The 15446-nt window shown below is 38.8% G+C and overlaps 1 protein-coding gene across 1 annotated transcript in view; it reads right to left on the reverse strand.

The window, feature by feature from the left end:
• Positions 1-5618: 5618 nt before the first annotated feature.
• Positions 5619-15446, reverse strand: part of bsnb (bassoon (presynaptic cytomatrix protein) b) — a 93243-nt gene continuing 83415 nt past the window's right edge. Inside the window, exons 7-12 of the mRNA XM_088005646.1 lie at positions 14430-15310; positions 13887-13998; positions 12822-12971; positions 12638-12693; positions 10506-11139; positions 5619-8814 (exon numbers count right to left, since the gene is read on the reverse strand). Coding sequence (XP_087861772.1) covers positions 12653-12693; positions 12822-12971; positions 13887-13998; positions 14430-15310 — 1184 coding nt within the window. The 3' untranslated portion in view covers positions 5619-8814; positions 10506-11139; positions 12638-12652. The remainder of the gene's footprint in view (positions 8815-10505; positions 11140-12637; positions 12694-12821; positions 12972-13886; positions 13999-14429; positions 15311-15446) is intronic.

A 15446-nucleotide genomic window follows, 5' to 3' on the forward strand; every position in this document is an offset into this window, starting at 1 on the left:
GATTTTCCAACATTTCATGACTGACATTTCAGACTAATTTTCTCTTTTGACACTCATGGCAAAAGATGCTATGAAAAATATAATCAACCAAGTATCTAAGCCTCAAAATGTGAGAACAAGGTTACTATCTGCTAAAGCTCCGGCATATTCCTGTAGTATTCAGGCTGCCCCGAGGATACAGTGACTGTCTGCAAATCCCCTGAGCACTTTTCTGTTGAAACATAAATCTGTCTGATCTCATGACATCATAACTGCCATCATGAGAGGTGAGCGTGTCCTCCATAAACGTGTGAAGAGAGAGCCCGGCACACGTTTTCAAAGCAGAACAACCCCTCCTGGCTGCAGCGCCGGCTGCGATGCTCCTCCTTCCTTCATGCAAAAATGACATTATAGGTACTTTGTGCCGTTTTATAAACACTGACTGTAAGCATAGCTGACAGGACGTCAGCGTTTCTGAACAAACACCGGCTCTCTGCTTTTCCCTGTCAAACTCTTTGTCATACCATACCATACCATACCAACTTTATTTATAAAGCACTTTAAAACAACCACAGCTGATACAAAGTGCTGTACATCAAAACACAACATAACAATAAAAAAACATACAATAAAAACTTACAGTTTAAAAACAAAAACATACAAATTTAAAACTAGATCCCGCTGGAGTTGAAAGCCAAGTAAAATAGATGGGTTTTAAGACGAGCTTTAAAATGGACACAGACAAGCAGTGAAGGTGTGAAAGGAGAACGTTACGAACAACAAAGAAACTCTCTGGCCTTTGTTACTCTTGGCTTTCCATTAATACAGAGTTAGGTTAAGGTTTATATATCGTCAGTCATATTTTAACGTTTTCGGAAAACAAGAAAAAAAAATATTTTTTTAGCAAACACATTTGAAATTTGCATTCATATTCTGACAGAAAGTTCAACCGGAACAAGTTTCCAAAGAAAGTAAGACACAACATTGATTGCGTAACAAATAAAAACAACTTAAGCAGATATTGCATTGCCTTAGGTAATTCTACTCTAACAGATAAACACAATATCCTAACCAGTGTTGTTTTACTCTCCTAAACATAAAGTTGAATTAGTTTAAATTACAAAAAAGATCTGGCTTGTTCACAGAAATGCATAAAAGAGGAGAGATTCGGTGAAACAAATCACCATTAAACACCATTTTTCAATTCAGCCTTCCTCACTGTCATCACATCACTCAGCATGTGTGTTTGTTACTTTCTTTCCCTACAAAATCTTTACTCACTTCACCTGTCCGTATCCTGCAGATATTTTTCATGCCCTGGTTGTGTGTGTGTGTGTGTGTGTGTGATGGTTGTCAGTAAACACGTGGATGAGTGACGGGTGAGACTGGAAAACCTGAGCTGGCAGCTGTCCTTCAGCCACATTAGCTCCATCATCCACTCCACAGCCTGCAGGATTCAGGGCTGATTGGGTTATGGATCTGCTTCCTGTGTTGTGCTTAAGCCTTTTTAAGTGGGTTCTTAATCACTTGTGTGATTTATTAGTTTATCCCATAGATTTTAAGGAGCAAAGAAAGCTTAAAAATGTAGTTTTACATCACAAAATAATGGCACAAGCTGGTGCTTGCCATCCAATGAATCCAATTCCATTTGACACTCAGTTCCAGTTATCCATGATGGTACTTTGACTGTAACAATGACAAATATCTAATTTGCAGGATAACTATTCAGCCTTAAGTTCCTGTACTTCCCATCACTTGCCCATGAGTCATGAACTTCTTCTCGGAGGTCACCGCCGACGTTAATAAGTGGTTAATCTTCAGAGGCACAGGCTCTTGTCACGGCTTTCAGGAAATGGATGAATGCAGGCACCCCAATTACAGCTTAATGATTTTACATTTATGCCTTTGATCTGAGGACACTGAGGTCAAGCAGTCCAGATGATAACCAGAGACTGCTAATCAATCGGCTGTGTGCAAGCAGCGATTCTACTCATTCAGAAATGTCTAAGAAACCTATCCTTCATGTTTCATGTTAAACTTTTCTCAGTTGTTTGAGATTAAACGCAAAACACAAATGTGCATTATCAATTTGGCAAATATTTAAACAGTGCAAGCTTTTTAAATGTGCAACCTGAAGAGAAATCAAAGAAGGAAATGAAGGACACAGAATGGAACGAAACTAACAGAGGATGAAAGGACACAAGGAAGAAAAAGATAAAGGAGAGAAACAAAAACGATAAAAAGAGGGACAGAAGGTAAAAACGGACATTGTAAATGTGTCTGACCCCTGGGGCAGGAAATAAAACTTGGTATCACAAATACTTATCCAGACCGGGAGAATACTGAAATTCTTCTTTAATTTACATACGGAAATCCTGCATATAACAAAAAGATTACAAAAGTGAAACTTACAGGAACTAGGGTACTTATTTATTTTTTAATTCATGTGGGTTTAAAATTACACATACAGTCACAAGTATACAAACACCCTTAATAGGTGGTAAAATAGGCCTTGCCAAATTATACCTCAATAAACATTTTCATCACCAACAACAAGTTCCTGGCATGTTTGATCGCTGCTTTCAGTAGAAGACGTGGATCCTGTTTAAATTGATTGGTTTCTCGTCAGAGTGCTGATATTAAGGCATACATTTTGAATAAAGTTCAGCTTTGTCCCAGCTAAAAGCAGCATGATTAGGTGTTCAGGATCATAGTCATGTTAGGAAATACAATTGTGCCCAAATTTGAACCATTTGGCCCAAAAAGTAAAGGACATTGATCATGATGTTCAGGAACAATCCAGGAATCACAAAGACTCGAGTTTCATTATATCTTGGGAGATACTACACCAGCGTCACCATCCACACTAGATTAACATCACCATGAACAGAGCGGGTGCTGACCAATAACCAGATCTTTCACATCTCCACCAGGACGATGATCCCAAACATTCATTACAACCGTTTGTAGACAAATCAAACTAGCATAAAACGTCTGGATCAACCTTTCCAAAGGCCCCGTCCAATCATTTAAAGCACAAACCAACACAACCCAAAATACAACAAAATTGAAACACAGAACTCCAGGTGCTCAGAACAAAACAAAACAGTGAAAGCAGCAATAACTAAAATGTTAAACACTCAGGAATCCAATCAATCAATACACTGTGTAGTTGCTACAGAGTTTTGTGCATGTATGGCTCTGGGGTAGAAACATTCTTTAGTACCTTTGTTTCGGTTTTATGTGCATTGTACAGTCTGCAGAAGCTCAAACAGATGATGTCCAGGGTGGGAGGGGTCTCTGGCCATGTCAACTGCCTTCCTCAGGAAGTGACAGGCGTACAGTTCTTCTAATGATGGCAGGGACAGCAGGTGATCCTCTGGGCTGCGGTGATGACCTGCTGGAGCGTTTTGCTGTCGGCAGCTGTGCAGCCTGAAGGTCAGAATGCTCTCTGGGTGAAAGCTGCTGATATAAAGCTATCAACAGTTTTGATTTTTCCTTATATTATTATGTGTACTATCAGTACATAATAATTATTTTAGAAATATTTTTGATTAATTATCCTACTTTTGGAAGCCGCACAATATTTGTTTGACTTTGTGCCGTCAGTTCTGTTCTAGTCCAGTAGAGGGCAGTCTTCTTCTGCAGATGGGATTGTTGGCCACACAAAGCATCTCAAAAGTCCTGTTATTAAAGTCAAGCCAATTTGTTTTTCTTCCAGAATTGTAATGATATATTGTAGAAACAATATCAGCACTGGGACATGTTTAGTGTGGAGCAGTGTGGATGTACATCAGGTAAGAAACAACAAACTGAAAACATCAGTGAAAGTAATCCTAATATGAATCCTTTATGCATAAAGTCTTCTGACTGACTGATTATATGACTGGATTTTATGTAGACAGATAAACTCATGTATGAAAGTAATTGTGCCCAAGAACTGAGAAATATTTTAAAGACAAAGAACAAAGAAAGAGAAAAGAAAATAAGTGCTGTAAAAATTGCATGCACACCCATAAGATGACAACCAGAAGCTGAAATACTGCAAACAAAATATGAACCCAGCTTAATCAGGGTTTGCATTAATTTCTCATCAATAAAACATGAATGGAACATCAAACTTAGCAGCAGCAATGATTTGACAGAAATAATGGCGATAATGCAATTAGGGGGGTGGGCAGGTTAGCAGTTTTCTGTTCGCTCTCTGATGGAGGGTGCTGGATCTCCCACACTTAAAATCTTTTATCTAAAGGTTTCAGGTATTCGTTAAGGTTGCCGTCCTGAAGATGAAGCTCCCCCCAGCTCTTTGTGGCTCCTAACTGGTTTCTTTAAACCTAAAAGTCAATGTTTGACTCCATTAATTTCCCCCATCTCTGCTGGGAAAAAATGACATCTTCACATCATGATGCTGTCACCACCATGTTTCACCACAGGGTGGGCTGGCATTCAGATGCAAAATGGTTTTTGGACTTTGGTCGAAGAGTTCACTGGTGGTTTCATTTGACCAGAGCACTTTCTTGCATCCCCTACATGGGTTGAGCAAACTGTCAACTGGAGTTCAAATGGCTCTTTCAGCAAAAACATTCTTGTTGTCCCTCTTTCATAAGGGCCAGATTTGTGGAGTGCATGACTACTGGTTGTAGGCACCAACCATGGACACAGATGGACTCTATTTACTAAAGCATTTATATAGCAATTGTTGGACATCTGCCAGCATGACTGCTAAGCCATGTCAACAAAAAGATGATCTGATGTTAAAGTCTGCTCTCAGATTGTCTGTCTGCATTCTGACAATGCCAAAAGTCTGGACTGAGGATAGAAAGCGGCATTCTTTAATTCCATCCTCCTGGAATTAGCTGCACAATGTGTTTTTAAGATATGGAAAAATATGCAGATGTTTTCATGCTTAACCCCAACTTTGATTGTATTTGACAATATTAAAAGTGATGAATTAAACATTTTCCTTGACCCTTTTCCATGACCCTGCTGAAAAAGGATTTTAAATTTTAACGTAGTGTTTCCTGAAATAATAAAAGTGAACTAAAACTTACTAATTAGGTGACTAATGAAGGCTTACAACTCAGAGCAAAGGGGGATGAATACATCAGCATGCCAAACATTTCTGACTTAATAATTCCCCACGTTTTCATTAAGCAACTGCCCACACTAAAGTTTGCAGTGGCAATGTTATAAAATGTGAACAACTTCAAATAGGTAGATTTCCAACCCGTTGTTGCATTTTTACACAACAAAAACAACATAGTAATAGCCTTCTCCTGTATTTTGCATTTACAAATCCACAAGCAACAGACGGAAGAGCTTGATTTCTCTTTCTTGCACAGAATCATCCTCACACCTCCATCTCTCCCAGCGCATTGCCAAGCACGGCTCTTCACACTTCTCGCTCTCTCTACCACCCACACCAGGATAAATCATCACCACCTCTGCAAGCAAAGCGCTCTCTTATCCGAACAGTCTCATAGCTGTCGAGGTCTTATTCTTGATCTCTCTTCTGCATCGGCAGTAAGCCCTGAACTAAACTTACCTTGCTACGACCGAGCGCGAACCACACACACACATACACACACACACACGCACACACGCACCCACCTTGACACAGAGTCTGCACACAGTAGTCACAATAAACTTTTTTTCTTTTTATTCGTTTCTCCGTTTGGAAATTGCAGGGTCAATATTTTCACATTACTTGACATGATGCACCAAAATGTACTCTATCTGTTTACAGGAATACACTGAATAGAACACAAGGGTTTCACAATGGATACACGACTGACATTTTGCCCATTGCACTTACAACAGTGAATGACATTTTCCAGATTTCTTTCCGCCCCCCCCCCCCTCTTCTCAACCTCCGAGATCACATCCATCAAAACTGATAGCCTTCTGTTAGCCTGACAAAGGCTTCTTGAAACGATACGAAGGGAAACTCTACACACACTGGATGGGTGGATATGTGCACGAGTTTTGTTCCACTGTTGTAAAGAGTTAGTACAAGTCAGCCACATACACTAGGCTTAGGCAACAACAGTAATAATAATAATAATCATTATTATTATTATTACTTTCATCATCATTATTGTGACCATAATAAATATTTTTTTTATACACAAAAGTTGGCAGCAAATACGGCATGGGGATGCACATGACAGCCGTACTCCAAACTGAAAAGCTGTACAGAGTAATGAGGTTGTATTTACAGTAAGGAATGTGAGAATGTGTCCGTCTGCCTCCCTGCTTATCCGCGTGGCTGCACTGAAGGCTGTTTTCATCTCGTATCGACCACACTGCACCTCCGCTTTGTTCTGCCGCACGTCTTAAGAGAGGCGCTGTTACGCACCCTCTGTCCCTGCACTCTGCCGAGCTCCACCAGTCAGGCTTGTGCTTTCCAAATGACATGCCCTGATTTGTGAATGACTGGCTGAACATTTCAACTCACTGATATTATCATCATTGGCCGGTTGGAGTCGAGGTTTGTGAGGCAAACCTTTCTTAAAATCATGCTTGACTTCTCTTTTTTATTATTATTATTATTATTATTATTTCTACTATGACGTTCAAGAATAGTCTAATCATGCACTTTTCAAATGGCTTGGCTGCTGTGTGGGTTGAGTCAACAATGACGTATATCCAATATAAACATTCCATTCACCCCACAGGTTATACTGACACCCAAATATGTACACTGACACGAATTGATGAGAAGTGCTCGACCATCTGCAGTACAGGTTCATAGCAGCACAGACAGTCACTGCAAGCCAAACAGGTCAGCCAAAATGCACGACGACTGAATGAGGGATTACAAAAACAAAACAAAAAAAACAAAAAAACATAAACAACAGCCAGATGAAGCCAAGCAAAACCCCATGCTTCAAAAGCAACATGATGGTGGACATTCATAAAACTGACAGTCTACACAAGTTTACCCTTTGGCAACAAGTCCCCCACCATTCCCCATTTTTTTTAGGGAGCGTGAGGAGGGTTAAGAACATGCCACGAAAATAAAAACAAGTCTAGATCAATACTCAGTATTCAAATTCATACAGACAAGAATCCAGGTAAAAACATTTTAATTTCACTTATTTTTTTATACCTTTTTTTTTTGTTCATGATTCTAATGTTTTGTTGTGAGTACAGCGACGGTGCTAAACTGCTTTAGAGTGAGTCACTTCCACGTTTCAAAATGAGTCATTGCATAGAACGTTTGACTTTGATAATTGCTTTTTGTCCTCTCCTGTGTCTGTGTTGTTCTGTGTGTGTCTTGCAGAAACAGAGGCAGTGGGCTCGGCTTGTTAGTGGATTGGTAACCCCATTAATCAGCAGGAGGTTAACAAGTCTATTTGGTGAAAACTCAATTAGCCTTGGCTCTGAAGTGGAACTGGGATTGCAAAGTGTTGGGTGTGTGTGTGTGTATTGAGCTTGTAACAGACACATATATATAGAGAGAGTGTGTGTCGGCCTTTCTGCATGCTCTTACGCATCCAAACGTCATCATGCATGTCTGTACATGTGGTGCTGTGGCTGTAAACCCTCTGACAGATTTTTATTAGTGATTTTTCTTTGATATTCCCCCTCATCACTGATTGAGAAAAAAAAAACAAACATTTATACCATTGTGCTATATACCATTTGCTGCATGCTATTGCTTTAAAAAACCAAGAAGCAAATCATTTGATGCAATAACAGAATCAAACAATTACAAAGTGAAAATATAAACTTTTACAAAAAAAGAAAACACATAGCAACAACAACAAAAAATAAAGAAATTCACCGGAGAGTGACTCATTAAATACACAAATGACAATTTACATCATAGATCTCTGATTTGTTTTATGTACATACAATAGTATACAGTGTAAAAAGAAATTCATGATGATATGGACATCTTAAAACATGAGGTATACAAGTAAAAACATAAGTGAATAAGGCTCTTCCATTCATTATCAGGCAAAAGAACAAGAAAACAAAAATAAATAATAAACAAAAGATGAGACAAATCAATAAATGTCCATAACGATGGCTTAGCAATGGCTGATAAAGAGCCGTGGCCACTCTTTCATTTGGTCCTCTCATCTGTGTGACTCTCACACGTATGGGCACGCTGGTAGTAAGTCCCTTCCTTTAAAAAACCAACACCTAATGAGTAGCGGCATCTTATATAAGTGGTGAGAAAAAAGAACTGATATGGGCTTATTTTTTCCAGATTTTATTTCTTTTTTTTTTTTTTTCCATTTGTGCGTGCATTCCTGTGTCCACATTTACACAATGCATTCTGTAGACACAGTAACGAAGAGACGATAAACTAAAAACACATTCAGAGAACGGGTCAAGCTCCCTATACTGGAATGTACTGTGGAGAAGCATTTCCAGGGTTTCCAAGGAATCTCCAAGCCGGTTTGTTGTTGCTGTCAAAAGCTTTGTCGTTTCCGGGTACATGTTGTCATTGTCGGGTAAGACTGGTTCCTTTGAGACGAGGAAAACCTACGCAATACAACCTTTTTTTTTTTTTTTTTTTTAGAATGCTCCCAAAGCATCAATGTAGAATCTAGAGTCCTTGTGCAACCTACATTCCTCAGAGGCGAGTGGTGTTACAATTAAAACTCTGCAGAGGGCGCTGTGAGGCTCCTTTCTGCTGAGCTGAATCAGAGGTGACATGCATGGACGGTTTGTCCAATATGCCCCTACCCTTGCTTCTGTTAGTGAAGATTGTACTGCTTTCTCACAGAGTCCATGCTGGAGCATTCCTCTGCAGGATGAAAGAAATGCAGAAAGAAGTGCTGCTTTCTCCCAGAACTTCACCACTTCCTTATTACTCACCTGGAAATAAAAAAAAAGCAAATCAAAAAGAATTGGAATGTGAATGTTGGCTGTAATAAATAAACTGCTAGCATAGAAGAAGCATAAATTACAGTTTCCTTATATTGAAATGTAGTTAAAGTAATATTTACATTATTAAAATTATTTCTAGATGAATTTGGGCAGTGAACCTCATCTTCACCCAATGCACTATTGAATTATTAATGGTGCATGCACAGTTCAATAAAGAATTCAGCTCGATCAAATGAAAACAAGTCGATATAAGCCAGTAGCTAATTCTTGTGCAGGGGAAAAAAATAAATAAACAAAAAAGCTTCTTTCTAAGAAAAAAAAATATATATGGCAGTTTAAAATTTAAAAAAAATTCAGTCTGGTTAAAATTTGTGCTAAACAACTTTGGCTACTCTCACCTTCTAAGGTGAACTCCTCAAAAGAAATCAGCAGACAGTCACAGGAGGGTTTTGAACTTTTGTCATTACAATGAGATTAATCTTGGAGTGCATGTTCTTAAATAAGACAACTCAAAATCAGATCAATTGATAAAGGAAGTCCATTGCGAAGCTCATCCATAGCACCTGATCTGGTTTACAAAAATTTAAATTAATTAATTTGTTACAACTATGTTTTTTTCATTTGGTAGACCAAGAAGGACATACTTGTAATGTGGCAGGAAAATGACACATGGTTTTCATAATTTTTTACAAAAACATTCTGAACAGTGCATCGATTTTTATTCATACCACTTTGCTCTGATATCAGATAAAATCCAGCAAAATGCACTTTTTCAAAAGTCAGCTATAAATAATTACTTGGGTGATTTAATTTTCACCTAAATTCACCTGTGAAAATCTTACAACATGGTGGTGGCATCATGTTATGGGATGCTTTTATTCAGAAAGGGCAACAAAACCAGAGTTGCCCCAAATTTTTAACTAAAGTGAATAAACAAAAGGGCAAAATTTTGGCCCAAATTTTGTAAATGACCCCTGCTTTAGGCCTTGAGAAACCCATCACCATGCTTCGACTCAAAATGGTTCTCCACACAATACACTACTTGTGTAAACTATGATTGTTGATTTTAATCTTAACCAACAAAAACAGAAGCCAAATAAGATTCTCAACTGACTCAGCCTTGGCTTCATGTATAAAATGCACGAGACGTGTTTTGATAAAAGCTAAATACAGTGAATTCAAATTAGCTTTATCTGCACTTCTGCAGCTCTGCTCAGCAGAGCAGAAATTGTTCAATCTACTATGTAATGAATGATGCGTACCATGTGTCATGATTCAAAGAAGCCACGCATTCTCTAGATTGTGCCTTTGCGTGTGTTGACATTAAAGCCAAGACGTGTTTAGCTTTCTGAGGCTGATTCCAGCACGCCTTGCTTGGTCCAGATTATTGCAGGTGTGCAGAGTGAGACGCTGCTGACTCACTCTCTTCAGGCTTTGGCCTTTCCCCTCTGCAGCCGAAGTTTCAAGCATAGTGTAACTTTATTTTCCGGCCTTAATATAACTCTAAACTCCACACAGAAACCATAAAAAAATCAAAAAAATCTAAGCAAATCTGTGTTGGGGAATGCAGAAATATCTATATGCACACTCAGAAACATCTGCAGGTATCTTTTAGCAACTTAACATTGTTCTAATGAGGTCTCAGGCATCTCCACAGCTCTTTCAAAGCTTCCACTTACTTTCAGGCCTCTTCAGTCCTCCTCTCATGTCTTGTAACAGTCTGCTGACAAAGCGATCCCCCTTATTTAATTCACTTCAATCGGGAGCCCGTGTCTGGGGAATTCAGTGCTGACAAGGCATCCTTTGATTCCAGCTCTGTTTGGTAATTTGGGGTAAGGGAAGGGTGCAGAGAGTCACAGCACTTAATGAGTCATCACTTCACCTGAGTCTTCTCATTATGCAGACATAAACTATGCTAATCTATGTAAATACACATATGATAAAGCGCTAAGCTATTAATCCAAATGTAACATGATTTTCTTTTTTTTTTTTTTTTGGAGAACCAGATTAAACAACTTAATCTTGATTAAAGGAAAAACATATAAAAGTGCCAACATTCACCATTTTTTTCAGTCCATTGTAAAATTTAGCATAATTAAATACAATTTAAAATTTGTAAAGTATTTTCTGCGTTATCATGTTTTCACCTGCTTAATGATATAAGGAACAAAAACAGAATAATAAAAACATCCATACTGACTGATGCATTAAGGATCATTCCTCTTTTTCATGGTGGATTTAAAATATATTTAAGATGGTGTTGTAGGTTTTCCAGCACAAAGAAACCAGTCCATCTCATTGTATTTGTGTTCTCTAAAAGAAAAAAAAAACACACAGTGAAGCCATAAATCAATATATCATTATTCCACATGAATATCATACATTACGTTCTCTGCGATGTTTGGCATCTCATAGGAGATTTATGCTTCACCCAATTCTTTTTTTTTTTTTTTTCTGTCACTTGCACGTTTTGTCATGCTGCAATAAGGAACATCAATGTACTTTTTTGAGATTTTATGTGTTGTAGCAACAAAGTACTACGATTATAAAATTGGAAGGAAAAGATGGTTTTCAAGCATTTTTTACAAAAATAAAAATTTTATGAATGTGTCGTGCATTTAAATTCAGACCCCTGGTAAGAACACTCTGCTGTGAGTCTGCAGGGATATGTCTCTATTAGCGTTGCACATCTAAAGAATGACATTTTTACCCTCTTTCTTGCAAGACAGCTCCAGCCCAGTAGGATTAAGTGGATATTATCTGTGAACATCAATTTTCAAATCTTGCCCCAAACACTCAATTGGATTTAGGTCTGAAATTTTACTGGGTGATTCTAATACATGGATGTGCTTTTATAGAGTAGCTTTTAAAGTAGTCCTCTTGCAATCCAAAAGTTGTGGGTTCGATCCAGTTTTAAGTCCACTGCAACCTCAAACAGATTTTCATTCAGGATTGCCTCAGAGGAAATCATGTCTTACAATCATAACTTTGCCGTCCCTGCTGGGATGTTGAGTTTGGCCTGATGTGAAGTTGTATTTTTCCACATGTATCATTTTGGAAATAGGCCAAAAAGTTACATTTTGGTCTCATCCGACCAAAGCACCTTCTGCAACATGTTAGTTTCACCTCCTATATGGTTTCAGGCAAAGTACAAACAAGACCTTCTATTATCGTGTTTCAATAATGGCATTCAACTTGCCTTTCTTCCATAAAGCACATGTCGGGGGAATTCATGATTAACATTTTACAGTTTTCCAATCATCAGATTATATAATCTGATCTCCTCAAGAGTTACAATATTTTAGATTAAGGCTGGACCCAAATACAAGCAGATCGAGGCAAGAAACAGTTGGTGAAAGTTTAACTGAAAAAATAATAATACAAGAACTAACAAGGAGATAACAGGGAATGAAAGCTTGCTATTATTGTTTTATCTCAACTATGCTATTGACAAACCTCTGAGGTTTTTCACTGAACAGATGAATTTATACTGAGGTGATTTCAGACACAAGAGGACTCAAGTTACCATTGAATTCGATCAATTTCAATGGCACTTTTATTTCGGGGTTTCAGAGTCAAGTGCCAGTCACACTTTTTAAATACTCATCTATGACAAAAATAAAAACTGCAGTATGTGTGAAAGTTTTAACCTTTTCTCTAAATAAAATACGTTTAAGTTTGTGGTTATAACATGAGAACATGTTAAGAAGATGAAGAGGTCCAGAAACTTTTCCAAGGCACTGAAAAAAGTCTAAATTAAGGTGTACATTGTGATCAATTTGTGTGAGAACAAAAGCTGCAATGTACTTACTCGCCTCCTGGTATTTCACCAGAATGAGGTGAACTTTTTCCCAAGGCCAGACAGAGCTGCCAGATGGACAAAAGAGATTTAGAAGTACATGTTACAGAACTATGTGCAAAAAAAGTTGTGTTTTTTTGCCCTAGTGATATTGAAAGACTAGTTCTAAAACAAAAGTTAAAAGAAATAATCATACCATCTCCCAGTTTTCCTGCCTGCTCGGCTGCCCCTCCCTGCAGGATCTTGGTTAGAACATTTTCCCCTTCAGGACCTGGGGGCTGACCGGCTGCAGCGCTGCCTATGCCTCCAGGCTTGCTACCGATTCCAACAGGAGCTGCCTTGGAGCCTGGAAATATAACAAAAATGATTTCCAACCCTACGCTGTGGTTATAAGTTATGTTAGTTTGCTGACACATTAAAGAAAACTAACAAAGAAAAACCGGTTAGCATTGGTGAAAGCGAAGTGTTCAAAGCTACATGTAGGATTTAGTATGCTATGAAGATGATTAAGCCTTTTTACAGCAAAAACAAATGTATTATTGAGAAGTGAAGTGTTTTTTTTTTTTTTTTTTCAAAATGTGGTACTGTTCATTATTGCCATAAATCTTTCCTTTGGAGTCCAAAGTTTGGACTCATATAATGGAAGACGTCCTGGAGGTCCTGCAGTTTGTTAATATGCAACATTGCAAAAGCAAGTTTGCTGCCGTGTTATTTCAGTAAGGAGTCAGTACAACATCTAAACAAGCCATATTGACGTGAACTGTAACATTTAAAATGCTAACAGACATATTTAGTCTGAGATGGAGTTCATACATTTTTTTTGAAATTTCTCTGAGCATTGGCTGGTCTGAGCTTGAGGAAAATCTGGTGGGACTACCACTCTTCGATAGATTTACAACTAACTGCCTTAAATGTTCTTCACTCAAATAATGTTCCAATAACCTTCTGAGATGGAAAAAACAGCAGAGCAATGACTATTTTTATCATAGTTGTTGATCTCTTTTCTCCTTACAATCATGATCTTTCTCTGTTAAAGAAATCATGGCAGAAAACATAAAAGGAGTTATTTCAAATATAACTTGTCACCTCAAATCACCCCTATTTAATAATACACATAAAAGGATGCATATAAATAAATATCTTATAAAATTTGAAAGGTAATTTAGAGAGTAGAATAACTAGTGACTAATTATCAAGTGAAAAAGGACACATGACTAAAATGTCTTATCTTTGAAAAAACAAAAGAAGGGTTTAATCTTACCGATGCCAGTTAGCGGTGGTGTGGCTATTTTGGTAGGCTGAGGTGGTGCCGCGATTCCTGATGCAGGTTTCATTCCTGGACTAGCAGCAGTAGGGGTGGCATCCATTTTTCCCTGCACAATGTCAAGTAGACATAAAAATGTTTATGTGCTTTTAGCATAGCAACAGAGCAGCAGATGGTAAAAATCATTGTTCTTTACATTATTTGAGGTCTGAAAACAATATTTGGTAACACTTTATTTGAAGGGGGTTGAATAAGACTGACATGACACTTTCATTAACATGACATAACACCTGTCATGAACATGAATAAGCCTTCATGAATATTTATGACTGTTGTCATAAAGCGTCAGTCGGTAAATTATGACACTTTTAATACAAAGTTGACATTATTCAAAATGTCTTTGTTATGACAACTTGACATTAACCAAGAAATCATTACTGATATAAATTTGTTATAAAAGTATTACTGATTGCACTTTAAAAATTAGGTAACTTTATGTTATTAAAGGTAAAGTTTAAATAGTAATGATTTCCTACTTACCACTGTTGCTGGCTGCCCTGCTGCAGACCCCACTCCTGGTTGGCGTCCCTGTGATGCAACCTGCCCAGGTTTGGCTTGCTGCTGCTGCTGCTGCTGCTGCTGCTGCTGCTGCTGCTGTGCTGGTCCACTTCCAGAGTTCGTAACTGGTTGGCTACTCTGTGGAGTCTGACTATGCTGTGGCGGCTGCTGCTGTTGTTGCACACTCTGTTGTTGATGCTGCTGTTGATGCTGCTGTTGATGCTGCTGTTGATGCTGCTGCTGCTGAGCCTGCTGGCTACCATCAAGTTGTTCAGAACCCGAATGTCTTCCAGTCTGCCCCTGACCTCCTGATCGCTGCTGCCCTGCGTGGCCCTGGGGTGGCTGCTGGTTCTGTGGCTTAGAAGGGTCTTGTCTCCTGCCCATTGTGCGGTCACCTTGAGATCTCTGACTCCGACCTCCAGTGCCATGGTGATGACCAGGGACCGGCTCACGAGAGAAGTCTCCTGAGTTGCGTGGGCTATCATGGGCAGACCGAGAGTCTGTACCGCTCCTTCTTTGTGTGGATGAGGAGGTCCTGCTATCAGTGCGACCAGATGGGTCTTTGGGGTGTGTCCTGGAAGAGCGTGAAGACTTGGGGTCCTCTGAGGAGTGACGAGAGGAAGTGTGTCTGCCAGAGCTGCTGCCGTGATGGCGGTGGTCCCGTGACGAAGAGGAAGGGTGACGCTGGTTGTACTCATCCTGTTGACTGTATTCCTCTGGAGGCTCATCATAGTCATGGTAAGTATGTTTACTACGTCTTCCTGTGGAAGAGTGACCTCCACTCCCATGATGTCTTGAGCGATCAGAGCGGGCCTCCCGTGGTTTCTCAAACCAATCAGTCTCCTCTTGACCCAAATGATAGGCTTTTTGAAAAGCAATACACATATTATCAATTAATTGCTCTAATATGGGGAGTGGAGTAGCATGCAGATTCATGTGGAAGTGAGAAAACATGCTCCACAGTCCAGAGCCATGCAGATTCCAACATAAAATATAAAA

Source organism: Poecilia mexicana, unplaced genomic scaffold (assembly GCF_051168715.1).
Source record: "Poecilia mexicana isolate PSO_F unplaced genomic scaffold, ASM5116871v1 scaffold_5, whole genome shotgun sequence".
NCBI lineage: Eukaryota > Metazoa > Chordata > Actinopteri > Cyprinodontiformes > Poeciliidae > Poecilia > Poecilia mexicana.